A 24,616-nucleotide genomic window follows, 5' to 3' on the forward strand; every position below is an offset into this window, starting at 1 on the left:
AGGCAAATCCGTTGTCTCTCTTTTTCTTTCCCTCTCTGCCTCTCTCCGTTGTTATATATATACTTCTGGAGGGGGAGAACACGGGGAGAGGGCTTTGCGGGTGCTGGAGATGGCTCAGCTGCCAAACTCCGAGTCCCCCGGGCACGAAAATAGAGCCAAACGAGTTGTTCTCATTTAGCAATAAACCGTATGCAAGAGGGAGCGGGAGGTTTTGGCCCCGGTAACGCTGTGCTCCGCACCAGGCCGGGGCCGAGGGATCCTTCGGCACCACAGCAGCCCGAGCTGGCACTGCCTGGGCACACAGGTCCCTTCCCGTGGGGACAAGGCGGAGGGGAAGGTGGCAGGCACAAGGGGACACGCTGCAGGGCTGGCAAGGAGGGACACGGAGCCGGGGCCCCGGCGAGGTCTGCACAGAGATGTGGCTCTTGGGCCTCGCTGTCACCTCCGCTCTGCCCTGCATGTCATGTTGCAGGGCTGTGTGTAATTAACAGCAAGGGTAATTGCATCAGGGAAGCTTACCAGGGGCTGCCACGTGCTCTCCATCACCGGGGAGATCCATCACATCAGGATCAGAGTTTGTTTTTTTCCGTGCTCAAAGATCAGCTCGGATGCACAGGGGAATGACACAGGACAGGCCGGTGGCCGCATGACGCAGCAGCTCAGAGCAGCTCAGCTGGCCGGGCCTCTGAGCCACCACCTGGCCAAAGAGTGATAGGAGCCCTCAGGTCCCCGTCCCCCTGAGACCCCCGAGCACCGAGGGCCAGGCGTGCCCTGCTACCCGCACTCATGAGACAGGCAGCCCGCTCTGAGCAGCACTTAGCAGCCCCTGGAGCCTGTTCTCCGGTGCCCTGTCCTCCAGGACTGCACGTCCTGCACAGCAGCACACCAGTTTGGGGAAAAGCCTCCCATCCTGCACACGCAGAGCCTCAGGGCCTGCAAGCAGGAGGCTCGAGGCCAGCAGGTCTCCTCCCAAGACCCAGAGTTGGTGTATCCCGAGGAAAGCTCTCCTGCAGGAACTCGGTAGGACCCTCGGTGCCGGGCTAGTGATGGTTGCTGTTTTAGAAACACAGCTCATAATTGGCTTAAAAACCAGAGAATCTGCTCTGTAAACTGCGTGATGGAGGGACCTCAAAAGCAACCCCATGCCCTGCTGTTGCTGGCCTAACTTCACTTCCAGTCATGGAGTCGTTCAGTCAAACAGCTCTCTGCTACCCAAGATCACTTCCCAGGCACCACCGTTGGGAGGCCAAGTCCAGACATACCTAACCTGTTGCTAGAGCCCCTGAATCCTTACAAAGATTTCCAGGCAGGAAATTCATCCTCCCAACTTGCTCCCTAACGGAGCAGAATGAGACCTTCTCCTGGCACATTGCCCAGCCCCTGCTGCAGGTTCCCGGCTCGGCAGGTAGAGGCAGGGCTCTCCAGCCTGACCCATCCTAGCGACAAGTCACGGGGAAGATAAAGAGGAGAGCAGATCCCCTCTGATCCCAGCACGGCCCCACGCTGGGAACGGGCAGCACTTTGGCCAGCAGAGCTCTCCCCTGCTGCCCAAGCCCTTTGCTCTGGGAATTTTTCTATATTAGCAACTTGGGAATCACACAAACAGGCATAAGGACAGACAGGGAGAAAAACACGGCCCTGGGCACATCTTGGACAGCTCAGGGCCCATCTTCCTCACCCAGCAGGTCACTCAGGCCTTGTCCCCAGATCCTGTGCTGAGTTATACTGGCTATTAACACACTCCAAGTTCGTTATCTTAAACAGGCCACTCAGGACATGAGGCAGCGATCCTTAAACCAATTAATGCAATGCTTTGATTCCAGGGGAGAATGAAGGAGCCGCCAGCCTGCCTTAAAGAGGGGACTGTCAGCGCGAGAGCAAGGAACGAGTCACGGGTCAGCGCGTAACAGCGCAGAGGTGCCCGTTAGCTCCTTAACAAGCGGCGGGGGCCGGCGCGGGCTGTCAGCGCCCTCCTCCGCGTCCCCCCGCGCTCCCCTTGCCCAGCACTTGCCCTTGCCCAAAGAGAAGAGGCAACCGGGGCCGCGGCACTTGCTGTGGGGCCCAGCACGAACGACACGGCGGGAGGCTGGGGAGGGAAGGGACAGCCCCGGGTGAGCGCAGCGGAGAGGACGGCAATGCCCTGGTGCAGGAGGAGGCCACGGGGCTCGGAAACCCCCGGCCTTGCAGGGCAGCCCCTCCGGCCTGCGCTCGCCCAAAGCACAAAACTTTCTTATTCTTTCTTTGCTTCCTCTTTTCTTCCAGGACAAGTTCTCTCTAAGCCAAGTCTTTCAGGGGAGGTGGAGAGAGTAGGAAGCCAAAGAGAATCATCTTGCTAGTCAAAGCCTTTAACAACTATTTTTAATATCAGGCAGAGGAGCAGGATTTTGAAATGAAACAGCCAGTGCCTCTTTGATGGGTGAGCTACAGATCTTGAAACAAGGTCCATTCCCTCCTCCTTCACTAACTAACAGCCATATTTCTCTCATTAAAGACAATCTGGCCGTATTTTCAAACTTCTTAACAAGGCGATCACCGTAATTTGAGATTTCTATTATCCATGCTCCTATTACAGCACTCTTTTAAGCAGCTGGCTCTTTTTCTTGCTTTCTTTCCCCGACTTTGTCTCTCCCCTCAAACTGCCATCGGTGGTAATGACGTGCCAGGAAACAAGAGCACCAAGAACCATCTTTTCTTCTTCTTTCTGGTGCTAGGTTGTTGGAGGGGGGGAAGGATGGAACAAAATATAAAACGAAATGAACTTTGGTTATCTCACATCTGGAGTTTGGTTTTTAATCCGCCCGGGAGCGCAAACGAAGCCAAGGTACCACCTTATCTTTGCTGTCAATCCCCAACCCCATCCCCAGTGCCCTCCGGCTCCGTCCCCTTCCCGAAGGCTCCCGGCCACAGTCCCCCTCCCTGCCCCATTAGTCCCTGCGCGGGCCCTGCCAGATGGGTGCAATCTGCATAATATCACGGCAGAGGCTGGCAGATCAACACGGGTCAGGCTCTGACATCTCCAGCACAGTCTATCTCCAAGTGCTAATTTGGACTGCATTGATCTCTCTTTCTGATTTCTTTGTCATTTACGTCTGCAACGGTTTGACAGGAGATACAGAGACAGACAAGGGGGGAGAAGAAGCAGGGGGGAAGAAGAGGAGAGAAACAAAGATTGTAGGTACAGATGTCTTTAAAGGGAAAAAAAAAAACAGATTAATCCAAGGACTCCTCTGAGGGTCGCAGCTTTGAAACATCCTAATTATCCTATTCTTATGAATTCCTGTACAGACTTAGGGGGGGGTCTTGCCAGGGAACTCGGGGAACGGAAACTTGTTAAAGGGCGGCGCAGTTGCTCTGGCTGAGCTGCCCCGTCCCCCCCGGCACGGCACGGCGCAGAGCCTCACGGTCAGGTGGAGCAGGGCAGCCTCGGAGCCAGCGCCTCCGAACGGCTCCCGTTACGGGCAGGAGCTCGGCGGGACTCGGCAGGAGGCTCCTCGTGGCTCCCGTGCTGCCCCTGCGCCCTCCCGTCACAGCCCCGCTCAGAAACGCCCGCCCGCGGGGCTCAGCAGCACTCGGGATAACCGCCGGCCTCGGACGAGACACCTGGAGCAGGAGGGCAGAGGCCTCCCAGGTCCTGGGAGAGGAGCAGCAGCAGCGCCCGGCGGATGGGGGCCGGACGGGGGCTGCGAGCCCGTGCCCTGCCGCCACCAGCCTCGAGAGAGACCATTGCAAGCACAGGGAGCAGGGCACACACCTGCACCCGCTGCCCTGAGGGCCAGCAGCGTATTTCTAACCCGGGGCTGCATTTCTAACCACATCTCCAGCCGCCATGCAGAGGGAAACCACGGTGCTCGCCAGGTTTGCACGGCGCAGACAGGAAAGCGAGGGCAGGCGAGAGACCCTGCTGGTGCCCACCACATCGCGAGGCGAGAGCTGACCCGAGGAGAGCGGCCGCAGAGGGAGCGCACCAGGGCAGGACCGGCCTCGTTATCCCCCAGACGCCGGCGCGGCAGGGCAGGCGAGGGGACGTGCTGCTGTTGTAGAACATCACCAAGCTAAAAGACACTTTCCACAGGAGTCCAGAGCAGAGCAGGACAGACAACCCCGGCTCCTAATTGAGACATTCACGTTCATTAACGAGAAACTCATCCCCACCTCACAGGTAACAGGAGAGAAGCCACCATTTAGCTCAGTCCGGGACACATCACAGACAGACACCAAGGCACCAAAAGAATCCATGGGGAAATCAAAACGTCACCTGGTGTTTTACATCGCTGCTTCCTACAGAAAAGGCTTTCTAGAAAGTTAATGATCTTCCAAGGCTTCTTACCTAACAAGCAGCTTGCTGTATCTGAGCACGCACCGCAGTGCATGGGAAGTGCTGTCTTCTACCAGCGCAGGAGAACAAGTGCTAGCAAACATTTCACCTGTCCCATACAACATGGGCCAAGGCTCGACTGGGACAAGGGTTTTACCCTCTGCCCGGGCACTCAAGGGGTGCAGGGGGGAACATTTGCAAGGCTCAGAAGTTGGACTGGACAAATGGGTTGGCTACATGAGGCTTTCCATAGTACAGATCAATTCAGGTCTGCTAGCCCTTGGGATTGAGACTGGCTGACATGTATCACAGAGCCTTGGTAAAACAAACACTCCATCAGGCCCACCCAGTGCTTCCAGGACGTTAACAGCAGTTAGAATGAAAAGAAAAATGTACCTAAGACATATGTCACCTGCCACAGGGGAAGGGAAGTGGATTGGGCCTTTCCAGCTGTATTGCAGACTGCAGCAGGCCTAGAAGGGAGGGAGAGCAGATCTGCTCCTCTTGCCAAGCGGGACAAGCCCTGCGGCTGGTCAGAGGGGTCTGCAGAGAGCCCAGAGGGAGAAGCCCACGGAAGGGAGCACGGCCAAGGTGGGGCTCTGGGATGAGCGCGGTGCTGTCCTGCTAGGGGACAGCGAGAGCCAGTGCTTGAGACGGATCTGCCCCGATCCACAGCGGGGCCATCGCCGCATGGCAAGCAGCAGGTAATCCAGACCCCCGATAAACCCGCAGCCTGAGCCCGTGTCGCAGATGCAGCTGCCTCACCCCAGCCCCGCGCGCCATCAACTTTGGGCTGGGTAGGATGGAGGGGTGAGTGCAGTCAACACAAACACTCAATCATCCTTCCTTTCTTTCTCCTGTGCCTCCTTTGTTAACTGCAGGAAACAGCTGAAAGACCTTGAGTTTCCCATTGTAGCATGTATCGGAACAGAGCGGCAGTGATCAGAACATACCCCCCGCTGCTCCCGGGGAAAAAGGGAGAGCAGAATCTTTTCTAAAAAGGGTTTACGATTAGAAGAGTGTTCTGTCACTCTGGCGCGCAGTAATCCACTGCGCCACCAAGTCCCTTCAGAGAGATGTCGAAAACTTAAATGACTGAAAGCAAAAGAGCCCTGGCTCAGGTTCCCAGGCAGCCAGACATCCTAATTATCTTTAGATCCACTCCCACATGGAGGGGAGAGAGCACACAAGAGTGAAAAAAAAAAAAAGAGAGAGGGAAAAAAAGGAAAAGAAAGGGGAAAAAAAAAAAGACTGTCACATTGCTTTTTTCTTTTTTAAAAAGCTTGTCTCTGCTCACTGCTTTTCCAGCTGTGACACCTCTCACGGTAGTTAATTAGAATCATGTCACCACGTTAATGTGCTCTGACTGGACTCTGACAGACGCGCGTCCTCCGCCGGCCGCGGCGGCCGCGCTCGCTCCGCGCGGTGCCTCATGGCGCCGCGGCACCCGCGCGCCGGGACGGCCGGGACGGCGGGGACGGGCCCCGCGCTGCGCCCGCCGCGCCGGGGTGTTCCGCCTTATTGCAGCACTCGGGGAACATCCGCTCCACCTGTTCTGGATCCGCCTGACCTTTACAAGCACTAATTCAAAATGACACTGCTCATTTGATGACATTTCTGTTGATTTTTACTTAAGTCTCTTTTAATTATTTAACTGGGAGTCTTTTCCCCTCCGCCTGAGGCTGCAAGGGAAGGGAAGCCCCTTTGTGGCCAGGCAAGCGTGGTCCCACGCCAGCCCCGTGCCCCGCTCGCTCCCCCGCTCCGCGGCCGGGCCGGGGCTGCAGCGCTGGCTCTGGGCAGCAGCATCGCGGTGCAAACGGCGCTGCCCCTGGCTGAGGCAGCGGCTGCGTGTGACCTCTGCTGAGACGGGAGAGCCAAAAAACGGGGTTGGCCTGCTCTGTTCCCAGGGGGTGGTGTGTGGGGTTCTCCCAGGGCTTCTCCAGTGCCTGAGGAAGCACGGAGTGGGCAGGATCAGCTATCCCAGTCAGGCCATGAGAGCAGAGATGGAAAGCAGGCCGTGCGGAGTGAAACTTCTCAAACCGCTGCCAGGAGCAGACAGCGGTTTGTTCCGGAAAACCACGCACGGCTGCAGCCTCTGGGACAGCGCCCCGACCCCAGCGGGATCATCCTGCAGCCACCAGGAGCCTCCGGGGCTGCAAGGGGCTTGCGAAAAGCGAGGGGGAGAGCCGAGGAGGAGCAATCAGGGGAGGCTGACAGAAAGGCAGCGAGCTCGGGGACCTCGCGGGGTGACACCGCGGCGCATCCGCCCCAGCTGCCGGGGGAGGCCCCATTACGGCGGGCGGCTGCTGCACTTAGCGAGCGCGTCCCCCCGCCGCCCTCGCCCTCGCCGTGAGCGCCCGGCCGCGCGCCCCGGGACGCCGGCACGCGGGGAGAGGGACCCCGGCCGGCGCTCGCCCGGCTCCCCGCGGCGCTGCCGGCGCCCGCAGTTAATTAGAATCGTGTCACTAAGTAAATGTGCTCTGACTGGACGCTGACAGCCGCTCACCTCTGACACCGGGGGCCAGGAGACAATCCACATCAAACTACTGCAGTGTGACCCTTTTAACACGCAGAGTAAACTCACTGCACAGCGAGTTGAAGCTCATTAAAACTGTCTACTCTGCGAGCATCCCATTAACCCCACTGTTAAAAACACGCAATTCCTCTTCTTCTTTCTGAGGCCTAATTAATGCTCTGGATCAGGAACAATATCACACCCTAACCTCCCGAGATTCCCAATCAGTAAATGAAAAGAGAGCGATGGAGCCGCAGGGACGCAGCGGAGCCGGCTGCGTGGCTCGATGCACGGGCTGCCGACCTGCCAAAACAGGTAGGGCTTTTCCAGCCGGCAAGGAAGCATCCCGCGCGGATACGAGCAACCCTTGTGGTTCTGGGAGAAGCCCGGGTTCACTCTGCGCTCGCACGGGGCCGGACGGCGACGGGGGGAGGCACCCGGACACGCTCGCTGCTGGGTCTGGCTCATTAGCCACGTACCGGGAGAGGAGAAAGGCTGGGAATAACAGGCACTACTAAAGGACCGTATTTCCTGGCCTGAAACAAAGCCTCAGGCATGTACTTCAGGTTCACTAGCAAAGCACACAGCCTGCTTACTGTCTTCCTTAAAAAAAAAGAAAAAAAAAAAAGAAAAAAAGAGAAAAAAGAAAAGAAAAAAGAAAAAAAGAAGAGAAAGAAAAAAAAAAGAAAAAAAGCCACACACAAGACATCTAAAATGATAATTCTCTGTGTGCTTAAGTCCAAACTTAACAAATCGATCAAATTCTATATGATTGATAGCAAGGTGCATTGCCTAATATCATGTGTTAAAGACTCAACCTCATGTAGATTACCAGCTGTGAACACAAAACGGAGCGGACAACTGGGGACAATCTCATAGCAGTAACTGCTTCTGCAGACTCAGAAACTTCTTCCTTCTTTCAGTATTTTCAGGTCAATAACCGGCTCTTTCAGAGCTGAGAAGCAGCTGAAAAGGCCTGAGAAAAATAAAGAAGGTGCCTTTTATCTTTCCCATAATCATCAAAACAGACTAACAAAACTTACATGGGAGAGGATCAGATTTACCAGTTCTAAAATCTAGAGGGTGGTTTCCAGAAAGGCTCATTCCAATCGCTAAGCACTGTTCTCACTTCTTGTTTCATATATCAGGTACTTCTGACAACAAGAGTATTCTTAAATTCAATTTTTCTTTTTCATGACACATATGTGAGGCAGACATGACTTTCCTAATAAAAATAATTTAAACTACCACTTGGGTTCTTTCACACTGCATTCCAATTTTCATCCAAAAGCAATACTACTCAAATCCTGAGTAATAACTTAATCACCACCTCTTTAATAAGAAGTAGCAATATATAATTTTCTAATGTAAGAAATATCTAAAAACTAAGAGCAAAGTCTTATTACGTTACATAATCAATCAAAATAAATGTAGAAAATAGAGGATATTTGATGAATAAAAGAATAATCAGATTTAACACACGGGCAGTGGTAGGCAGAGCTGAATATGTTTTGATGGGTGCTGGTCAGAAAACCTTGACCTTTCTTCAGGGAAATAGGTAAAAAAAAAAAAAAAAAAAAAAGAAGAACAAAAATAGAATAAAATCAATGATTGAATCCAGGAGCCCTGTTGGCTGATTTAAATGAGAACTAAAACCTGTGTTTTAAATCATTCTGATTTATGTCAATCTCTGCAACTCCGTGTAGAGACCGCGGTGAGAGAACACAGCTCCATCAGCGTTACTACGTGAGCAGAAGCAGCTAGCAGGCAACCTCCCCGAAATCTCCGTCCTTCCCGGAAACCTTCCATCAAGAGCATCAGGGAACGCTCCTGGTTTCAGGTCCCTGAGGGCTCCCCTGTCTCTAAGGGGCAGGTTCAGCACGGCCAAGTGGCCTGGCCAAGTCTGGGCAGCAGATGGGAGGCAGAGCTGGGAAAAGCAACAGGAACCTCCTTGAGGGGAAGGAGGAGGGCAGCGGTGACGCTGGGAAAGACATGGATCAAGTGAAGAGGAGCAGCCTGAAGACTTGTCCTCATGGGGAGGTCCTAAGTCCTGACAAAGCTGCATGAGGCCAAAAATACATGTTTGGTTGTGATGTGGTCTGTGAGAGGACACTAAAGGCTTCGGAGATGCAGGAGCCCATGAGAAGTCACCCATCAGGAGCTTTACAGGAGCTTCCAGATGTTCTCCTGTTAGGTCACCTGGCTGCAGCCTGGCTGTTCGAGTGCTCCGAGGGCCGCTCAACAGCCTCGGCTGGGATCGGGGGCAATGGGACCTGCTGAGCCTCGTGTGTGCAGGACACGAGCTTCACGGACAAGCTGGTCCCTGGTCTACGGGCACGCGCAGGAGCCAGGCAAGCCCTGAGAGCACCAGCCCCTCACCAGGTACCTGCTGCCACGGCTGAGGGCTGATGGTTATTGACTGCACGACGGAGAGAAGGTCAGTGCTGCCGCTGCTCCTGCACCAAGAGCTGCTGCTCGGGAAGGCAGGCAGTGTGTGCAACGACAGCAGCACGGTTTGGCTAAAATCGAGGAGCAATCTAGACCAGCAGCCCGTGAACACTGGCCTATGCTGGAGAGTCCCAAGACCCCATTGAAATCTGCAGCTCCTCTTTGGCAAGCAGCATCTCAAACTCAGTTTTAAGAACTTCGGCGTGCACATGTCAGTAAGATGAATAACTTATCTTGGCAAGATTCAGCCTTATTTTGCTGAGGGCCAAGAAATCACCAGACAAAAAGAAGTTCTTGACCCCAAGATCCTATAGCCAACAGCAGAGTTCACAGACATTGAAACCACATATAGAGATGGGAGTTAAAGGAAGTCCTCCCTTGTCCTCAGTGTCAGATTTGGCCTGGAGGGAACCCTTATAATTGAAATATCAACTCAAGAAAAGAAATAAAAGAACAGATTTCACTCCCTTTTGCTTCTTTCTTATCTCCTGAGGACTCCCTGCATTCTCATTCTCTGGAGCAGGATTTTCTCACTTATTCTGCCTGGCACTTATCAACAAGCTGAAATATTGACATTTCTCCTTTTCCTTTACCTTTTTCCTCTTGTGAAACAACTGTACCAGGCCTTGCCACTTCCAGCTGCAAGGTAGCTCACATGATGCTTTGCTGACATAAAACATTTCACTAACCCCCAGCAAGATTTGCAGCTTGCTTTCCTGCAAGCAGAGCCAGAGGAAAGCAACACAACTCCACTCAGCAGTTTGTGTTGCACATGCATAGCCCTGTTCTCGGAGGACGTGGCCCAAAACTTCACCCTGTTCCACCACGGAGCTCCTCTTTTCAAAGGTGAAGTTTCCATTAAGCATTTGGCCTTGACCCTAGAGGCTGCTGAGTGCCCTGAACAACCAGGGATTTCAAGCCAAACGAAGGAGAGCGCCGGCGCACTGAGCAGCACCGGTCCTGGGGCACGCGGGGTGTTCGGATGGGGAGCAGGCGGCCGGCAACCCACTGAGTTACAGAGCGGGTCTCAACACAAAATGAGACGCAACCCATCGGGAAGACAGAAAAATTCCTTGCAATTTGTTGGCAGAAAGAAGTGGCCATCCGCCACAATTTTCCTGTCAGGCTTGAAAGGAAACACCCATGTCACATATCCCTGCATAACTGAGCTGGAGATTTGCAACACTTCCCGCTTCCTCCTGGACTGCTCCTCACCCCTTCCCAGCTCCCCAGCTTCCCCTGATCCTACTGCACCTCAGTATCAGTCACCAAAGAGAAGGCAGTCAGCAATAGCGGGCTCTTGCCACAAATAAAACGAGGGAAGAAGCACAAAACAAGCCTGAACAGACCAAGAGTCCCTAAGAACAGCCGAACTCCACAAATAGGACACACAGACGACTCCCTGGGTGTCAGCTCCATCCCCACGATCCCCTCAACACAGCACATAAGACAAGTCTGCTCCCAGGCAAGGAAGCAAATTTTAATGCTACCTCCGTCAATAATGCAACCAGATCCATAGTTCAAAAGGAGCTTGCTAATTAAAAGCTGGTGAGCTTTAAATAATTCATCTCCTTAACTTGGATTGATTGGAGAGTTTAATGGTTAGAGTCTTGAAACAATATTAAACAGCTTCCTCGAGGCCCAGGCAGCAGGTGACTTTTCCAAGCACATCTTACCTTCCTGCAAACTTAAATGCTCACAAGTGACAGCAGGTAAAGGGCTATGAAGCACGGGGAACACCAGGCTGCAGATCTCCAAGAGGTGATCCAATACCCCGTGGAGAAAGAAGATGGGCAGGAAAAATGCAGCCCTTAGAGTTATGGCCCTGTGTGCGTCCCAGGGGATCTGGGCCAAGTCTCTGGTACCCACATGGAGCTCCTGCCAGTCCCCACTGGGTGCTTCCAGCCTCAGTGTCCCAGGCCAGGTCTCCCTCTTCATATCACTTTGATCCCTGCTGTGGAGGAACTAGGGGAAACGTGGAGCTGTACCGGTGTGCACAGTGGGCACAGCTGTTTACCTTGCAGCAGGCTGTGGGACCATGAAACTCATCACACGTGTGGGCGAAGCAGAAGATGACTGAGTTCTCCAGCTCGGGCCCCGCGTCCTCACTCCACAGAGCGAGCTTGCCAGCTCCCAAACTGCTCTGCCCAGCAGCCGGGACACGTGGGAGCCCCCGTTCCCAGGATGAATGCAGCATCCAAAGCAGCTGGGGTACTGGTCTGACAGGGATCGTCCAGCCCAGCTTGGGGACCCCTCACAGCACTGGGCACAGAGCCCCGGTGCCACCCACTTCCAGTCGCAGACTGGGCACTGCCAAAGAGGGGAGCAGCCCCCCTGCAGTGGGATGTGCAGGGAGGAGGCCGAGAGCAGGACATGCTCCCCAGCCATCGCCCTCCTGGCTGGGCCATGGGTGCTGCAGTGGCACTGCGGCACGGGTCTGGGCACACGTTTGTCACATGGGCCCTGGTGGACACGGAGGTCTGGTGGAACCACAGCCTGGCACGAAGATGCCAATTCTGGAAGCGACGGAGAAGTGAAGAGGCAGCCAGGGATACACTGCCCAAACCAAAGCAGGGCACTCGCCCTGCCCACCCTTCCTCTTCACCAGCTGGAGACCCTGGGGGCCTCTGGCCGGGTCTCAGCACCCACCACGGCGCGTGCCGAGCGCGCGGGAGCAGAGCCGCAGGGCCGGGCGCGTCACTCACCTATCCCGCTGTGAGGCCTCCCTATGTGCTGTAGGTTCAGTCCTTTGTTCATGTCTAAGAGCCCGTTCTTTGGCCAACTCCCCATGGCAAAGCTGTACGCCTGCAAGAGAGAAGCAGAGGGTCAGACCGTCACACGGCTTGCACGCCGACACGCTTGAAGGGGCACCTTGCTTGCCCAGGCCTGGCTGCACCTCCGGGCACGCATGGCATCTATAGGTAACAAATTCAATACAGATTCACAGCCCTGGAGAGCACTCCTTGGTCTACCACAATCCCACATCATGTGAGCACCCAAAGCTGCTCTGTGCCGGCTCACCCTCTTGCAGCACATCCATGCTGGGTGCCCTCCTCCCACCTGCTGCAGTGAGCAGAAGAAAAGCACCGCAGAACAGCAGCATCTCCCGGAGGAGCCGCGCTCTGCCAGGGCATGGGGCCAGCTCGGCAAAATGCAGGGCCACCTTCCTTGGGTTAGGCATGAGATGGGGCTGAGGGCTCATCCTGGGGCTGTTCCAGCACCTTCCTGCCTGCCGCTCCTGCCTCCCTAAGGCCAGGGTGCAACCCGCTCCGGGCTCAGCATCACCAGATCTGCTGGTGCCACCCCAGGGCTCAGGGCCTGGAGTCCAGCCCACGGCACGGCAGAGCCGGAGCGTGAGGCAGCAGGGAGCTGCGCAGCAGGAGCCCGTGGGACGGCGCAAATCCGTACGCGGCCAGGCCTCTGTGTCTAATTACACTCTGACAGCCACGTGTCCGCTTCATCTGGAGGCGCTAAGCTTCCCGCCGCACCGTGAGCAGCACAACGGTGCGCGGGCTCAGCGCGGCCCGCGCCGGCGCGCTCCCTGCTGCGTTGAGGGCCACCGTCCCCGGACGTGCGCGGGTCGATCCAGCCGCGCGTACCGCTCTCCTGCAGCGGGGATCACCGCTGGCCGCAGCGCCGCAGGGCGTCCCCGCCACCCTCGGTGCTGCCGGGACCACAGCCGAGGAGAGGCGGGTTGGAAATGCCTGGGGAGAGGCCACCCGCGGTGGGAAGGGACAGCGCCAAGCTGGGCGAGCGGTGGGGGTGGCCTTGGGCACAGGGAGCCCACTGGGGACAGCTGGGGAGCAAGCGAGCTCCCCATGTTGCCCAGGGCCACCCCTGCCACATGCTGCGACCGGAGGCGCTGCCAGGGACCGGCGCTACCTGCGGCTCTCGGCAGCCCCCGCCGCCGGCCGGCCCGGGGAGCCGCGCTCCGCGGGAGGTAATTTATTACGGGCCCACGTAACCATTTACGCTGCTTTGTTACTCCTGCCTTAGCAAAACAGAGGGCTCCACGGATAATTAATAGACAGCATTGCTAATCCTATTGGGAGATGATTAGCAATTAAAACTCCTAATTAAGTCTATGCATAATTCACTGAAATTACACTTTGTGTACACTACAGCGAGGCCTCCTCTGCCTTCCACAAACACGCGCAGATATCTTCATCGCCGGGAGGCTCCCTGCGGGAGCAGAGGGAGCCACAGGGGCCCCGGCACCCTCGGCGCGGGGTGACGGCTGCGGCAGCTCTGCGTGTGGCTCCCTCTCCTGGGCTCCGGCCCAAAGAGCAGGGCCGCGCTCCGCACCAGCACCTCACCCTCCTCCTGCAGCCCCAGGCCCACGTGTCCCCCCACACCGCGTGTCCCCCCACACCGCGTGTCCCCCTGCACCGCGTGTCCCCCCGCACCGCGTGTCCCCCTGCACCGCGTGTCCCCCCGCACCGCGTGCCCATCGGGGCCGGGCTGGGACACGGGCAGGGCTCGACGCGCAGGGACACTCGCCCCGGCTGCGAGGGCGATGGCTCCGCTCCGGCCTGCAGCCCTTGCGGAGCGCCCTGCGCAGGCCCCGCAGCACGAGGGCATCCCTCAAATATCGAGTATCGGCGCCTCAGCTCAAGAGTGGCCCTGCCCCAGGTGAACTGGGCTCGCGGCCCCAAGCCCCACACAGGCAGACACAGCCTTGGGGTGGCCGAGGAAGGCAGCCAGCCCTTGCCACGTGCTCCGGCCGTCCGGATCGGCGCCGGGCCCTCTTTCCACGGCCTCCTGCTTTGCTAATCAAGGTCATTTGGTAGAGCCGCAATACCTGAGCAAACTCGCTAAGCAGCCGCTGTGCAGGCTGCCCTGACCACTGAAGGTCAAGTGTGCACTTATGCATATTCAAAGCTGTCTGCAGGATCGATTGGGTTTTAATTGTTTTTCCTGGGGTTTTGGAAGGAAGTGCCAGGGGCATTGATCAGTCCCCGGCGAGGCCGCTCGCACTCGGGGCCTCGCGGACACCGTCACTTTGGCACAGGCAGATGCAGATGTGGGCGCACAGGGGCAGAAACCCAGAGCTGCTGCGGGAGAAGCACACCGAGATGTGCCATCGCTGGCTTGCATTTGAAAATAAAGCTTTTTAATTAAAATTGGCAATTCTGAGCCGCCTGCCGGCAGCAGCCACACAATCAAGAGAGAGGAGCTTTGCTGTTTAATATTTAAACACAACGTTTAATCTTTAAACAGCAAAGTTCTTCTTCTGACTGTTAAAGCAAGACAGAAAGCGCCCGGCGCTGCCCGACACAGGGCTCGCGGGCGGCAGGGTCACGGCGGCGCCCGCTCCATTGCCACCACTCGGAGCGGGCGCATCCGGGTCAGCCCTTATCCCCTCGGCAAACCGGGAGAAAATCGGATACAGCTCCAGCCACTCGGAAGCCAAAGGTTTTTAAAAACACCACGAGACAGTAGTTTGTCGCTCTGGTTGTAGCCCAGGCTGCAGGTGCTGCGTTGCTCCCCTCCAGGCACAACATAAAAGGGGACAAGACCCCTAGGCATCTTTTTATGTCTACTTTCCAACTGATAAAAACACAGGGATCTTTATAAAAGCTATTTTTAAACGCTTTTGGTCAAAAATCTGAATGAAAAAGCAAGCATAGCCATACTGAGCTGCTGAGAACTAGCAATATTATTTTTACAAAATGATTTGCAAGCAGCCCGAGCACAATTACTTCCACTCATTCACACCAGCTCATAGGAAGGTCTCCCTTTTTTTCCCACTTTTGTTTGTAATTCTGTGTTTACCTCCCTGCCAACGCTCCTCTGAAGTCAGATTATTATTAATTATATTTATTTGCTTACACAGTCCCATAGGCATACGCAGCAGTTCTCAGACAAGCACTTCCCCAGGTCCCCGATGCAGGGCTCTCAAATCAAAGGTAAGCAGATGCTCTGCTGATAAATGCGAGCTAACAGCAGCGGGGGATTAGGAAACGTACTGTATTTTCATGCATATAGGCAGCACCACAGATAATCCATACCCTGCCCAAGTGCCAGCATGGGAGGCAAGTCCTTAGGTAACCTGTGCCTTGGATAACCTGCAGAAAACCCCACATGGGGAATCGGCAGCGGGGACAAGACGGGAGGTACTGGAGCCTGGAACACAGGGATGCTGGGGGCCAATGCACCCAGTTTTACTCAGTTTTACCCACTGCAGCATCCGGGCAGGCTCCGAAATAAAGCACAGAGGGCCGAGCTCCCACTCCTGTTGCAGTGGGTGCCGACCCCCGGGAGCTCCCTGCTCCCTGGTACCCAGCACCAGCAAAACACCCCAGCTGGGAGGCAGGGACTCACCACCAGAGAGGGAAGCATCCCAAGGAAAGGCCCGAGTGGCACCTCTGCAGGTTGCAACAGCCTGGGGCAGTCCAAGCACGGAGCCATCCCGCCGGGCCCCGGGAGCAGGCGCTTGTTTGGGCTGTACCGCCGCAGTTTACAAGCAGCACAGTTGCAGGAAGATGGTCCAGGGGTCAGAAAATTCCCAGAACTGGAACTTGTCAAGCTGATGTATTGATCTAAGTGGACTGAATAATGCTCCATCATTTATTTATGGGGAAGTGCCCGGCACACTTCACAAAATCTGGTGTTTGGCAGTCACATTAAGGCAAGATTTAACATCTTGCATCATGCAAACAGGGCGTCCGTGCAAAGGTCAGGATGCGCCTGCACGCAGGGAGGCCCACGAGTGCTGCCTGCACCGCCACGCGCTGCCTCGAGCAGCAAGGGGCTGCTGTGCCACCCCGCGAGGCGGCCAGGACCCGGCACGGACCCTGGCAGGGCCAGCTTAGGGCTGCCCCCCTCCTTTCTGTGTGCGCCGATGCAAGGAGTTGCACCGTTAAAATTCCAGTTAGAAATTTCCAAAAGAAAAACCAGGGCTGAGAAAAACCTGTTCCCCACAGAAAGCAAGCAGCGGTGAAATTTCCACAGCTGTTCTCCCTGCGGACAGCTTCCCGCGTGGCTCTAGGAGCAGTGGGAGCAGGACATGCTCCTCCAGGGATCGGGCCTCACGCGGCAGCGCGCGCATCGGCACTGACCCCCGTGACATCTTTGCAAGGGAGAAAATGACTTCACGACAGCAAAAGTATCTTCTTCCTCCTGTCATGTCAACTGTGTGCTGCATACGGCCCAAATAAGCACTTCCCTCTGCTCGCCTCATTCAGCTGCCTCCATGATGGGGTGTCAAGAGTTTATATCACTTTGTACACTGGCAGGAAAAAAGAGGTCACGTCTACCACTAAGTGGGCTTTGAAACATAGCTCAAAACATTCAGCACAACCCAATAACCTTAGGTTCTACACGAGACAAGAGCAAACCGAGGGCCACTGAGGGCCCCGTGCCACCCGCGCTGGGTCGGCAGCGCGACGGTGCCATTGGAGCCGGACGTGTTCGGCTAAGAGACAGGCGACCGTCACGCGGATGCTCAAACCCAGGGCCAGCAACGCTGCTCCGCGTGGAAGGAAACTCGTCCATCCAGACGGGGACACAAAGCCCTTGTCCCCAGCACGGGTGGCATCCGCCGCGCGGACACAAGCCCAGCTGGCTGTCGGGAGGCAGGAATTTCGCCCGCTCCACACAAACCCAGGTATAACTCGTCCCTTTTAAGCAGTTTAGCCAGAAGTGCTGCTGCATTCACGGCTTTTCAAGTATTTTTGAATCACTTACAAAAGCAGGATTAAACGATCAGGAATTCCATTTAATAGGACAAATAAAGAAATAACAATCTACTCCATCAGCCCTGCAAAAGGCAGGTTTGATTTAAAAAAAAATAAAAAAATAAGTATAAAAGAGGAAGAGAAAAAAGGAAAGGGGGTTGGAAAAAAAGGGATAATGTGTGTTTACTCAAGCAAAGAAAAAAATATTTAAGTGATGTAGGGGAGAAGATTGCGGTAACTAGTGAAGAATAACATCGTCTGCTTTGCTGTCAAATCACACAAGAATTTCAGTAATAGATTCTCATTCTGACACTCAATTCAATTCGAAGGTGATCCTGCTTTATCCCAACACATCAAATATTAAACACTCGTATTAGCCAGGGTGCCGTCGCCTTTCCCGGCTTAGACGCGGCAGGAAGCTTTTTCCCCTACTTTCTCTCACTCACTATAATATTCTCAATGTTATCTAAACATGCCTTCATACACTGGGGTTCCTTATCAATCCCATTTGGGGGGGGTGGTACTTAAAACGGTATTAGTTGGGGGGGCTTTTATTATTATTATTTCCAAAGCTTTTCAATTTTGTGCGGAAAAAGCTTAGAGAAAAAGGAGGGAGGGGAGGCAGCGAGAGAGGGAGACGGAGCGAGGGAAAGTATAAGAAAGGGAAAAGCAGCCAGCAGCTCTTGTTTGACTGATGCCTTTCAACAAGGGCAGTCTAGCTTGTCAAAGCCCGGGCTCGAGATGAATTGGCATATCTATTCAGCCTGCCTCTGGATGTCATGCAATACAGTTTCATATTCCCAGATAAGGCATGATAAGCAATTGCTGCCCTGACACCGACTCCATCCATCCCTGCCTTTCTGTACACGCGGCTGGCTGTATTACAGATCGCCGCCGCGCCGCTAATAAGAGACATTTAATTTTCGCAAAGGCGGCAGCACGCGGGGCCTCCAGACTGACCACGTAAAGCCCCCCGGCCGCATTAGCACCGGCAGCACTTCATTGCTTTTGCTCGGTGCCCCCCGAGCACCGGGGAGCAGCACCGGGCGCACGAGAAACAAGTTCTGCTCCTGCCACCCGGGGCCGCAGGTGTGGATTAAACATCTGTGCTGATCATCCAGGGGGGTGACAGGAGTAGAGGGTGCTGGGCCTCTGCCAAACAGATCTACAGAGAGGGAATTTCTCCCTGCCCCCGGCTTTGGTCTCACCAAAGGTGCACAACAAGTTTTTATAGGACCTGCAATAGTAGAGGCTTGTGTTTTCTTAAATTTAGACGCAGGTTCTGACTTGGGCAGTCTCTGGTCACGCTGAGAGTGCAGCGGGGAGTGCAGGTGCCCACAGGCTAAACCCAGCCTCGCTGCCCTCGTCCCGCACGGCCTGGCAAAGGCTTCCCAGCAAACAGCTCTGCTGCGTCCCGCGCTGCCAGGGCAGCCTTGGCACACGGGGACCTCGCTAGCCCAGTCCGCGTCCACCTCAGCCCGCCTGTAAGCTGCAGCTTAAACCAGCCACATCTTTCTGCATCATACCAGTAAATTAAAGAAATAAAAATATGAACGGCCCTGTTTTTGGGGTGGTCAGCATTGACCTTCAAGGCACAGAGAGCATGGGGAGCTGCCAGCTCTGCCCACCTCTGTGAGCTGCTTTAGAGGTGAGATAACAGCCCTGGGGAAGATACCCCACAAGAGGAGATAGCCCATGCAAGGACGATGGCAGCAAGGTCTCAGGTAAGGTTCAGTCATGCAAACTAGCCAGATGTGCTTTCTCCTCAATAAAGCAAGCAGCCCGTGCCATCACATCTGCACGCAGAGCGCATGCACGCCACGCACACAGTGAAAGCGATGCAAGAGAAACACTGCTGCGTGCTGCTGCTTGTGTTGCAGCACTGCCTACAGACACAAGATGAGACCGGGGAACCCTGCACAGGGGGATGAGACCCAGGCAGGGTCCACAACGGGCAACTGAGGCACGTGATGGTCCTGTGCTGCTCCTCCTGCCCACCGAGCCCCATGCCCGAGCAGCCTCTGTCCATCCTTCTGCCTTTCCCCTCGCCAAGTAACACACAGCTATGTCAAAATATCTCTTGGTTTCAGCATGGGCAGGACGCAGCCCTTCTCCAGGAAACATTTTGGGGCTCCAAAGCCTCTGCAGCCCCGCTCTGCAAAGGGGAAAAGGCCCCATGAGCCCTGCAGGACCTGCTCACGCTGGGGCTTACACAGCTGACACCCACTGCCATGCCCAAGTGTGGGGCATCCAAGTGCCAAGCGGTTCAGGCCTCACATTTCCCCATGTTTGAACAAGGAGCGCCTGCCTTGCTCCCAGGCTAAGGATTATCCTGGATAAAATGTTCTCGGCTGCTCTGCGCTCCGAGGCTGGTGACACACTAGGTTAATGCCCTGGAGAGCTGGGTCCGAGCCCTGCGTTGGGACACAAGGAAAACAAAGCCACGGGTCTGGGTCCCTGGAGGGCCGAAGCGGCTGCGCTGCGGTGAGGAAACGTGCCCGGCGGCTCCGCAGCGCAGTGACGAGGAGCCCTCTCCTTGCCTCGTCCAAGGCTCCCGTCTGGGAGCACGGATCCCCTCTCGCTGTGTCGCAGCGTTCCTGGCCGCTCCGCGGGGCGATTCGGAGCCAGGCTGGGCTGCACTGGCTTATGGAGAGAGCTCCACACACTGCTCCCAGCGTTAGGACACACAAGCAGCTTCCGATGAGCTCCTGAAAGGCAGAGGCGCACAGCACAACCCCGTGTTCCTGCCCCGGCTGGCGAGAAAGCACGGGTCAAGCTTTCCTTGGTTCTTCCTGACGGCCCTGGAAGTCAATGGGAAGATGTCTCTAGCAATGCTGGACAAGGTCCCTGTCAGTCCCCGGGGCCACGAGCCCGAGCCGCAGGACACCTCAGATGTCACTGGAGAATGCAACAAGCAACGCGTTCTACCATGCTATGTGATACCCACTCCTTCCCCCATCCTTCTCGGGCCACCAACAGAGGCTGTGACACTGGGCCATGCTCTGAAGCCCCCAGCATCCTCCCTATGATCCAGCCCCAGGCCTTTCCACACCAAAGCCAGTCCCACACTCACTGTCTAAACGCTCCAGCCTTCCTGAAGGAGGGCATTTTTCCCCCTCGATTTCTATTTTTACACACACACACGCTCGTCTCTCCCTCGCTCGCTGTTTAATTTCCGTGTGAGAGGGAAGCAGGTGCCCGTGTTCCCGTGAGCTCTCTCTTCTCTAGGTTTTTTTCCTTCTTGGATCCTGCCCCATTAGTTTAGTGCCCAGCCATCTGCGACGTCTCCTGTAATGCTGTCCCCCTTGTGTACCAGGGAGCTTTTCCATTAGCGCCTTTAATATTCTGACACCTTAGCACAGGCTGCTATTACATTCAAACACTGATCGCCCTGTGAAATTACATCGCAGGGCTTGCTAAAATGGAATTGTGTATAATCAGGCTCCTCCATGCACTGTCAGTCCCATCACAAATACAACGTAAAGCAGGCTTATGGATGGGCTTAGCAGCTGCTACAAGTGTATTTTTTTTTAATAGATGAAGTATCCCTTATTTAAAGCATTTCCTTAAGAAAAAAAAAAAAAACAGTGAAAGACAAATCAACAGCTGCCGCACTATGTTAGCCATACCACCGGGCTCTTAAAAATGTGTTATTTACTAAGGTGGCTATCTGTTTATCTATAACTATATCAAACAGAGAAGGAGGGTGAGATAAAGACAGTTAAACAGACAGCCGAGGAGATATCTGCCACTGGGAAATAATAGCTAAATAAAAAGCACCGTTATTTACTCGGGCTTGGGGAGGAGGGAAGCGCGGCGCTTTCCTTGGAGCGCCGCTGCCGCGCAGGGATGTGTGCGCGACGGGACTGCTACGGACACGTAAAATGCAACTGAGCGGCCCAAATCCCGCGCTGCCCACGGGCCGCCCACCCTGCGCGCGGGAGGAGGTTTCGGCTCTGCCCCGCCGTGCACAAGGGATTGGATCCCCATTTTTTATTTTTTTTTCCATCTAAGGAAGTGAGAGTTTAGGACAAAGATATTTCAGGTGGATGCAGGAAGTGGCAGGGACAAAAGGATGGTGCATTGGGGAAATGAGCTCTGCAGCTCCTCAGTGCTCTCCAGCTGCAAAACGCTGCCCCTTACCCTAGAGGTTCTTCCACCTGTCTGCTGTGAAGTTTGACGGTATGTTGTCAAGAAGCACCCGTGGGAATGCCAGGATCACAGCTTGTTTCCACACACGTTGAGAGCCAGTCTGGACGGAACACGCTGGAGCTACATGGAGCACATCCACGGGAGCTGCCCTCCCTCCCAGCGTGGCCCCTTGTCCCTGTAACAGGCTGGGAAAGAGAGCACCCACCTCACAAAAACACCAACACTTCAGCACTGCACTGCAACCTAAATCAGGATGGAAAAGCCAAAATATCCTATCATTTCCCTGCATATGAACAGTTGCACTTGGGAAGCACAAAAGTAACCCCACTGAGAGCAATGCACCCCCTGAACAGGAGCAATCCGTTCCTTGGTGAAACACTGACACAACAGTTTGACTCCTTTTTTTCCGGTGCAGAATAAAGCCACTTATTCACAGCGGACACGCTACTCTTGCGGCAAGCAGCACGTCTCCATACCTGGTGCTACGGACAATTTTGGAAGGGATGTGCCCAGGGGCAGTTCAGCTGTTGCTCACAGACATGCCTAAAAGGGTGAAGATGGGGCTGTGGAGGACAGAGGCCCAGGGACACGGGACCAAGGGAAAGGCTTAGTGAGGTGCTGTCCAGCTGCACACTCGCCCATGCTGCAGGTGCTTCTGTTTGTTACTCACCCCCTGGCATTGCAAAGGGCACCAGCTTGCACGCCAACAGGGAGGGAGGGAAACCGGGTGACCAGCGGGCTTATGCCTCAGTGCCATAACCCATTCTGCAAGCCCTGCCATGAGGGGTGGAAAAGAAATAATCCTGTAGGACTTCTGCACAACTCCTTGTATTCACCTGCCTGCACCTCTTACCGCATCTCTCCTTGCGCTCTTATCCTACAGCTCCTTCCATGCTGTCAGGTCATGCCCTGCCTCCCTTGGATGGGTCCATGGCCTTCTCCAAGACCTACCTCTGCGCGATGCTGAGGATCTGGCCTATACAGGACAGACCATGGGCCAAGGAAAGACGTGCCCTGCTCCCTCTCCTCTTCCTAGATAGCAGACTCTCAGGGCAAACACTCTTTTTTTCTTCTTATTTGGCGCAGCACCCTGCCCAAAAGAGCTCTGATGCTCTTTACGTCTCTGGGTGTTACTGCTCTGCAAGAAGTGAATAAAATAAGAGTTTCTCAGCCCTCCTTCAGGCTTTAAATCTGCTCAGGAGGGAGGCAGCCAGAAGAGCAAGAGAATGGCAGGTGAATACAATGCACAAGGCAGCAGGGAAAAGATCAATAAAGATTAGGAGGGCAGCGGCCGTGTCCCTTGCCCATGTCAGAGGATCTCATGGCTGCAGCGAGGGAACACCACGGCAAGCTAACAAGGCACTGCTGCGGGGACGGTACCTGTCTAATCAAAGGTAGAGTTTACACTGGATCATCTAAGCAGCAGCTCTTCCTCGTGATTGTTGACTCAGGTCAGGGTTAAGACTGGGGAGGTTAAAGCAGAGACACCTCTAAGAGCTCTGATGGATGCGAACACCAGGCAGGCAGGCGACGCGAGCGGGCCCAGCCAGCACAGCCCGCTGGGGCAGCAGGAGGCAAAACTCCCGGCTTGTGGTGGAAGGGCAAACAGAGGGAGATGATCCAGGGGCTTGGCCACACGCTGCAAAAGAACAGATCTGAAGAGAGGTCATGAAAGCAGAGATTAAAAGGACTGGGGATAAGGATGCAGTGAGGTCCCAAGAAGGGGTTATTGGGAGGTGGTGGCGGGGCAGGACACGCTGTGGGGACAGGAACTGGGGTGGTGGATTCAGCACCTCGGCTGGCCCTTCCCTGCCAGCCCTCCTAGGAAACGCTGTTAATGCTGCTGCTGCTGGTGGAAGGTCTGCAGAGAAGTTCAGCTCCCATCGACTCACTAATACAGGTGGAGGAGAGGGGCCCCTACGCGGGAGCGGAGCGCTCGTACCGCGGCCCTCGCCAGCCTGCAGCTGCCCCAGGGGCTCGTGGCCTGTCTGCGTTTCCTGCCTCAGCTCCTGCTGCGGCTGGCGGCAGCAAGCAGAGCTGCACCGCGGAGGAGCGGGGCTGCAGCAGAGCCCCGACGGGCTGAGGGGCCGTGGGCAGGTCCTGAAGCTGGCTGGTAAGGGCTTGGCCACGGAGCCAGGCCAGACGGCCCACATGGTGCCCACGTGGGGAGCACAGCCCCAACAAAGCCAGCGGAGAGACTCCTAGACAGTAACGTGGCCCAGTGGCTTCTCCACGGAGCTAATCAGGTCTCCACTGCCAGGACTGCGGCCAGAGGAACGCAGCTTGCCACCTTGAGAGGATGCCCAACCTTTCTCATTTGCACCACTGTTTTTTTCAGACTTCAACTTGCAGCACCCCTTTCATTAGGCTCAGCAGAGGCTGCCCTGCTGCGGCAGGTCCTCCTCAGCAACAAGCAACGATGTCCTTGCACAAACACCCGCAGCCGGCAGCATCCGAGCACCTGCTCCTGTGTCTGGGACCGAATCCAGGCTGCAAACCACGTGCACAAGGGCAGAGACAAGGGCCACGGGGCGGCAGGACACGGCAGAGCAGCCGGATCCCTCTGTGACCAGCGACGGCCGCGGCTGCCGCCCCGGAGAGCTGGCAAACGAGCTCCCGGCCAGGCGGCTCCTTGTAATCGGAGCCCGGCGCTGTGTGTGTGTGTGTTACGCTCGAGTTGATGGCGGGTGTTAAATTCAATGCCTGGAGTATCGATTTCCTCGCACACGCAGGACTTTGTTAAAGGGTTAGCCATGAACCGAGATCAAAGGGAGGTTAACTCGTTTCTCCTAAGTGGTAAAGCAGATCTCTAGCAAAACCGGGCTCCGGGCCGGCTCCGCAGAGGATGCTCCGTGCATGTCGTTAGCTACCTCGCTCCTCTTGAAAGCCATATAAGGCCACAAAGCCGCCCCAGAGCAGGCAGATAAAATGATCCTGGCAGCTTCTCCGGACCCCAGGGCTATCTTGAGGGTCCGGCGGGACAGATGAGGGGCTCGGCCTGCCTCTCCCCGGCTCTTCTATCACAGCAAAAGAGGGGACCAGGGCTCTGCCAGCTGCGCCTTAAGCAACAGACTGCAGCTGAGGGGCTGCAGAGCAGACAGCATCCCCCCAGAGGGAAACAGGGTGTTTGGGAGCAACACGGATCAGGGAAGCAGCTTTCCAACCGAGAGTCTGCTCCTGCTAACACCCTGCTGCTCGGCACCTGCTGGCACCGTGGCCGGGAGCGGACACCGCAGTAGCTCCATTTCAACCTGCATAGCTCCCGTTTGCTGCATTTTGTTTTACACTTTGCTTTCCCTGCCCCACGTTAAGTAATTTCGGTACTCATAATGCCAAGATCAGCAGGTTTTACCACAGCAGTAAGAGTTGATTTAAGTGCACAAATAAGACCGCACTAATGGGGATCCAGCTTTACCTTTCTGATTTTTAAGGGAGGAGAGGCAGGAGAAGAGGTATAGGAGACAAGGTGGAATAGTTATCGTTGCTATTAATGAAAGCCCAGAGGCC

General features: G+C 55.5%; 1 protein-coding gene across 3 annotated transcripts in view; it reads right to left on the reverse strand.

Moving 5' to 3' along the window:
* The window catches only part of ERI3 (ERI1 exoribonuclease family member 3), a 122,988-nt gene that overhangs the window by 22,178 nt on the left and 76,194 nt on the right, over window positions 1-24,616 (reverse strand). For all 3 annotated transcript variants that reach the window (XM_088526119.1, XM_088526117.1, XM_088526118.1), the window contains one exon: window positions 11,984-12,083. In XM_088526119.1, coding sequence (XP_088382245.1) covers window positions 11,984-12,083 — 100 coding nt within the window. The remainder of the gene's footprint in view (window positions 1-11,983; window positions 12,084-24,616) is intronic.

Source organism: Tinamus guttatus, unplaced genomic scaffold (genome assembly GCF_059628265.1).
Source record: "Tinamus guttatus ecotype Peru unplaced genomic scaffold, ASM5962826v1 Tinamus_guttatus_pri_ptg000242l, whole genome shotgun sequence".
NCBI classification, from domain to species: domain Eukaryota; kingdom Metazoa; phylum Chordata; class Aves; order Tinamiformes; family Tinamidae; genus Tinamus; species Tinamus guttatus.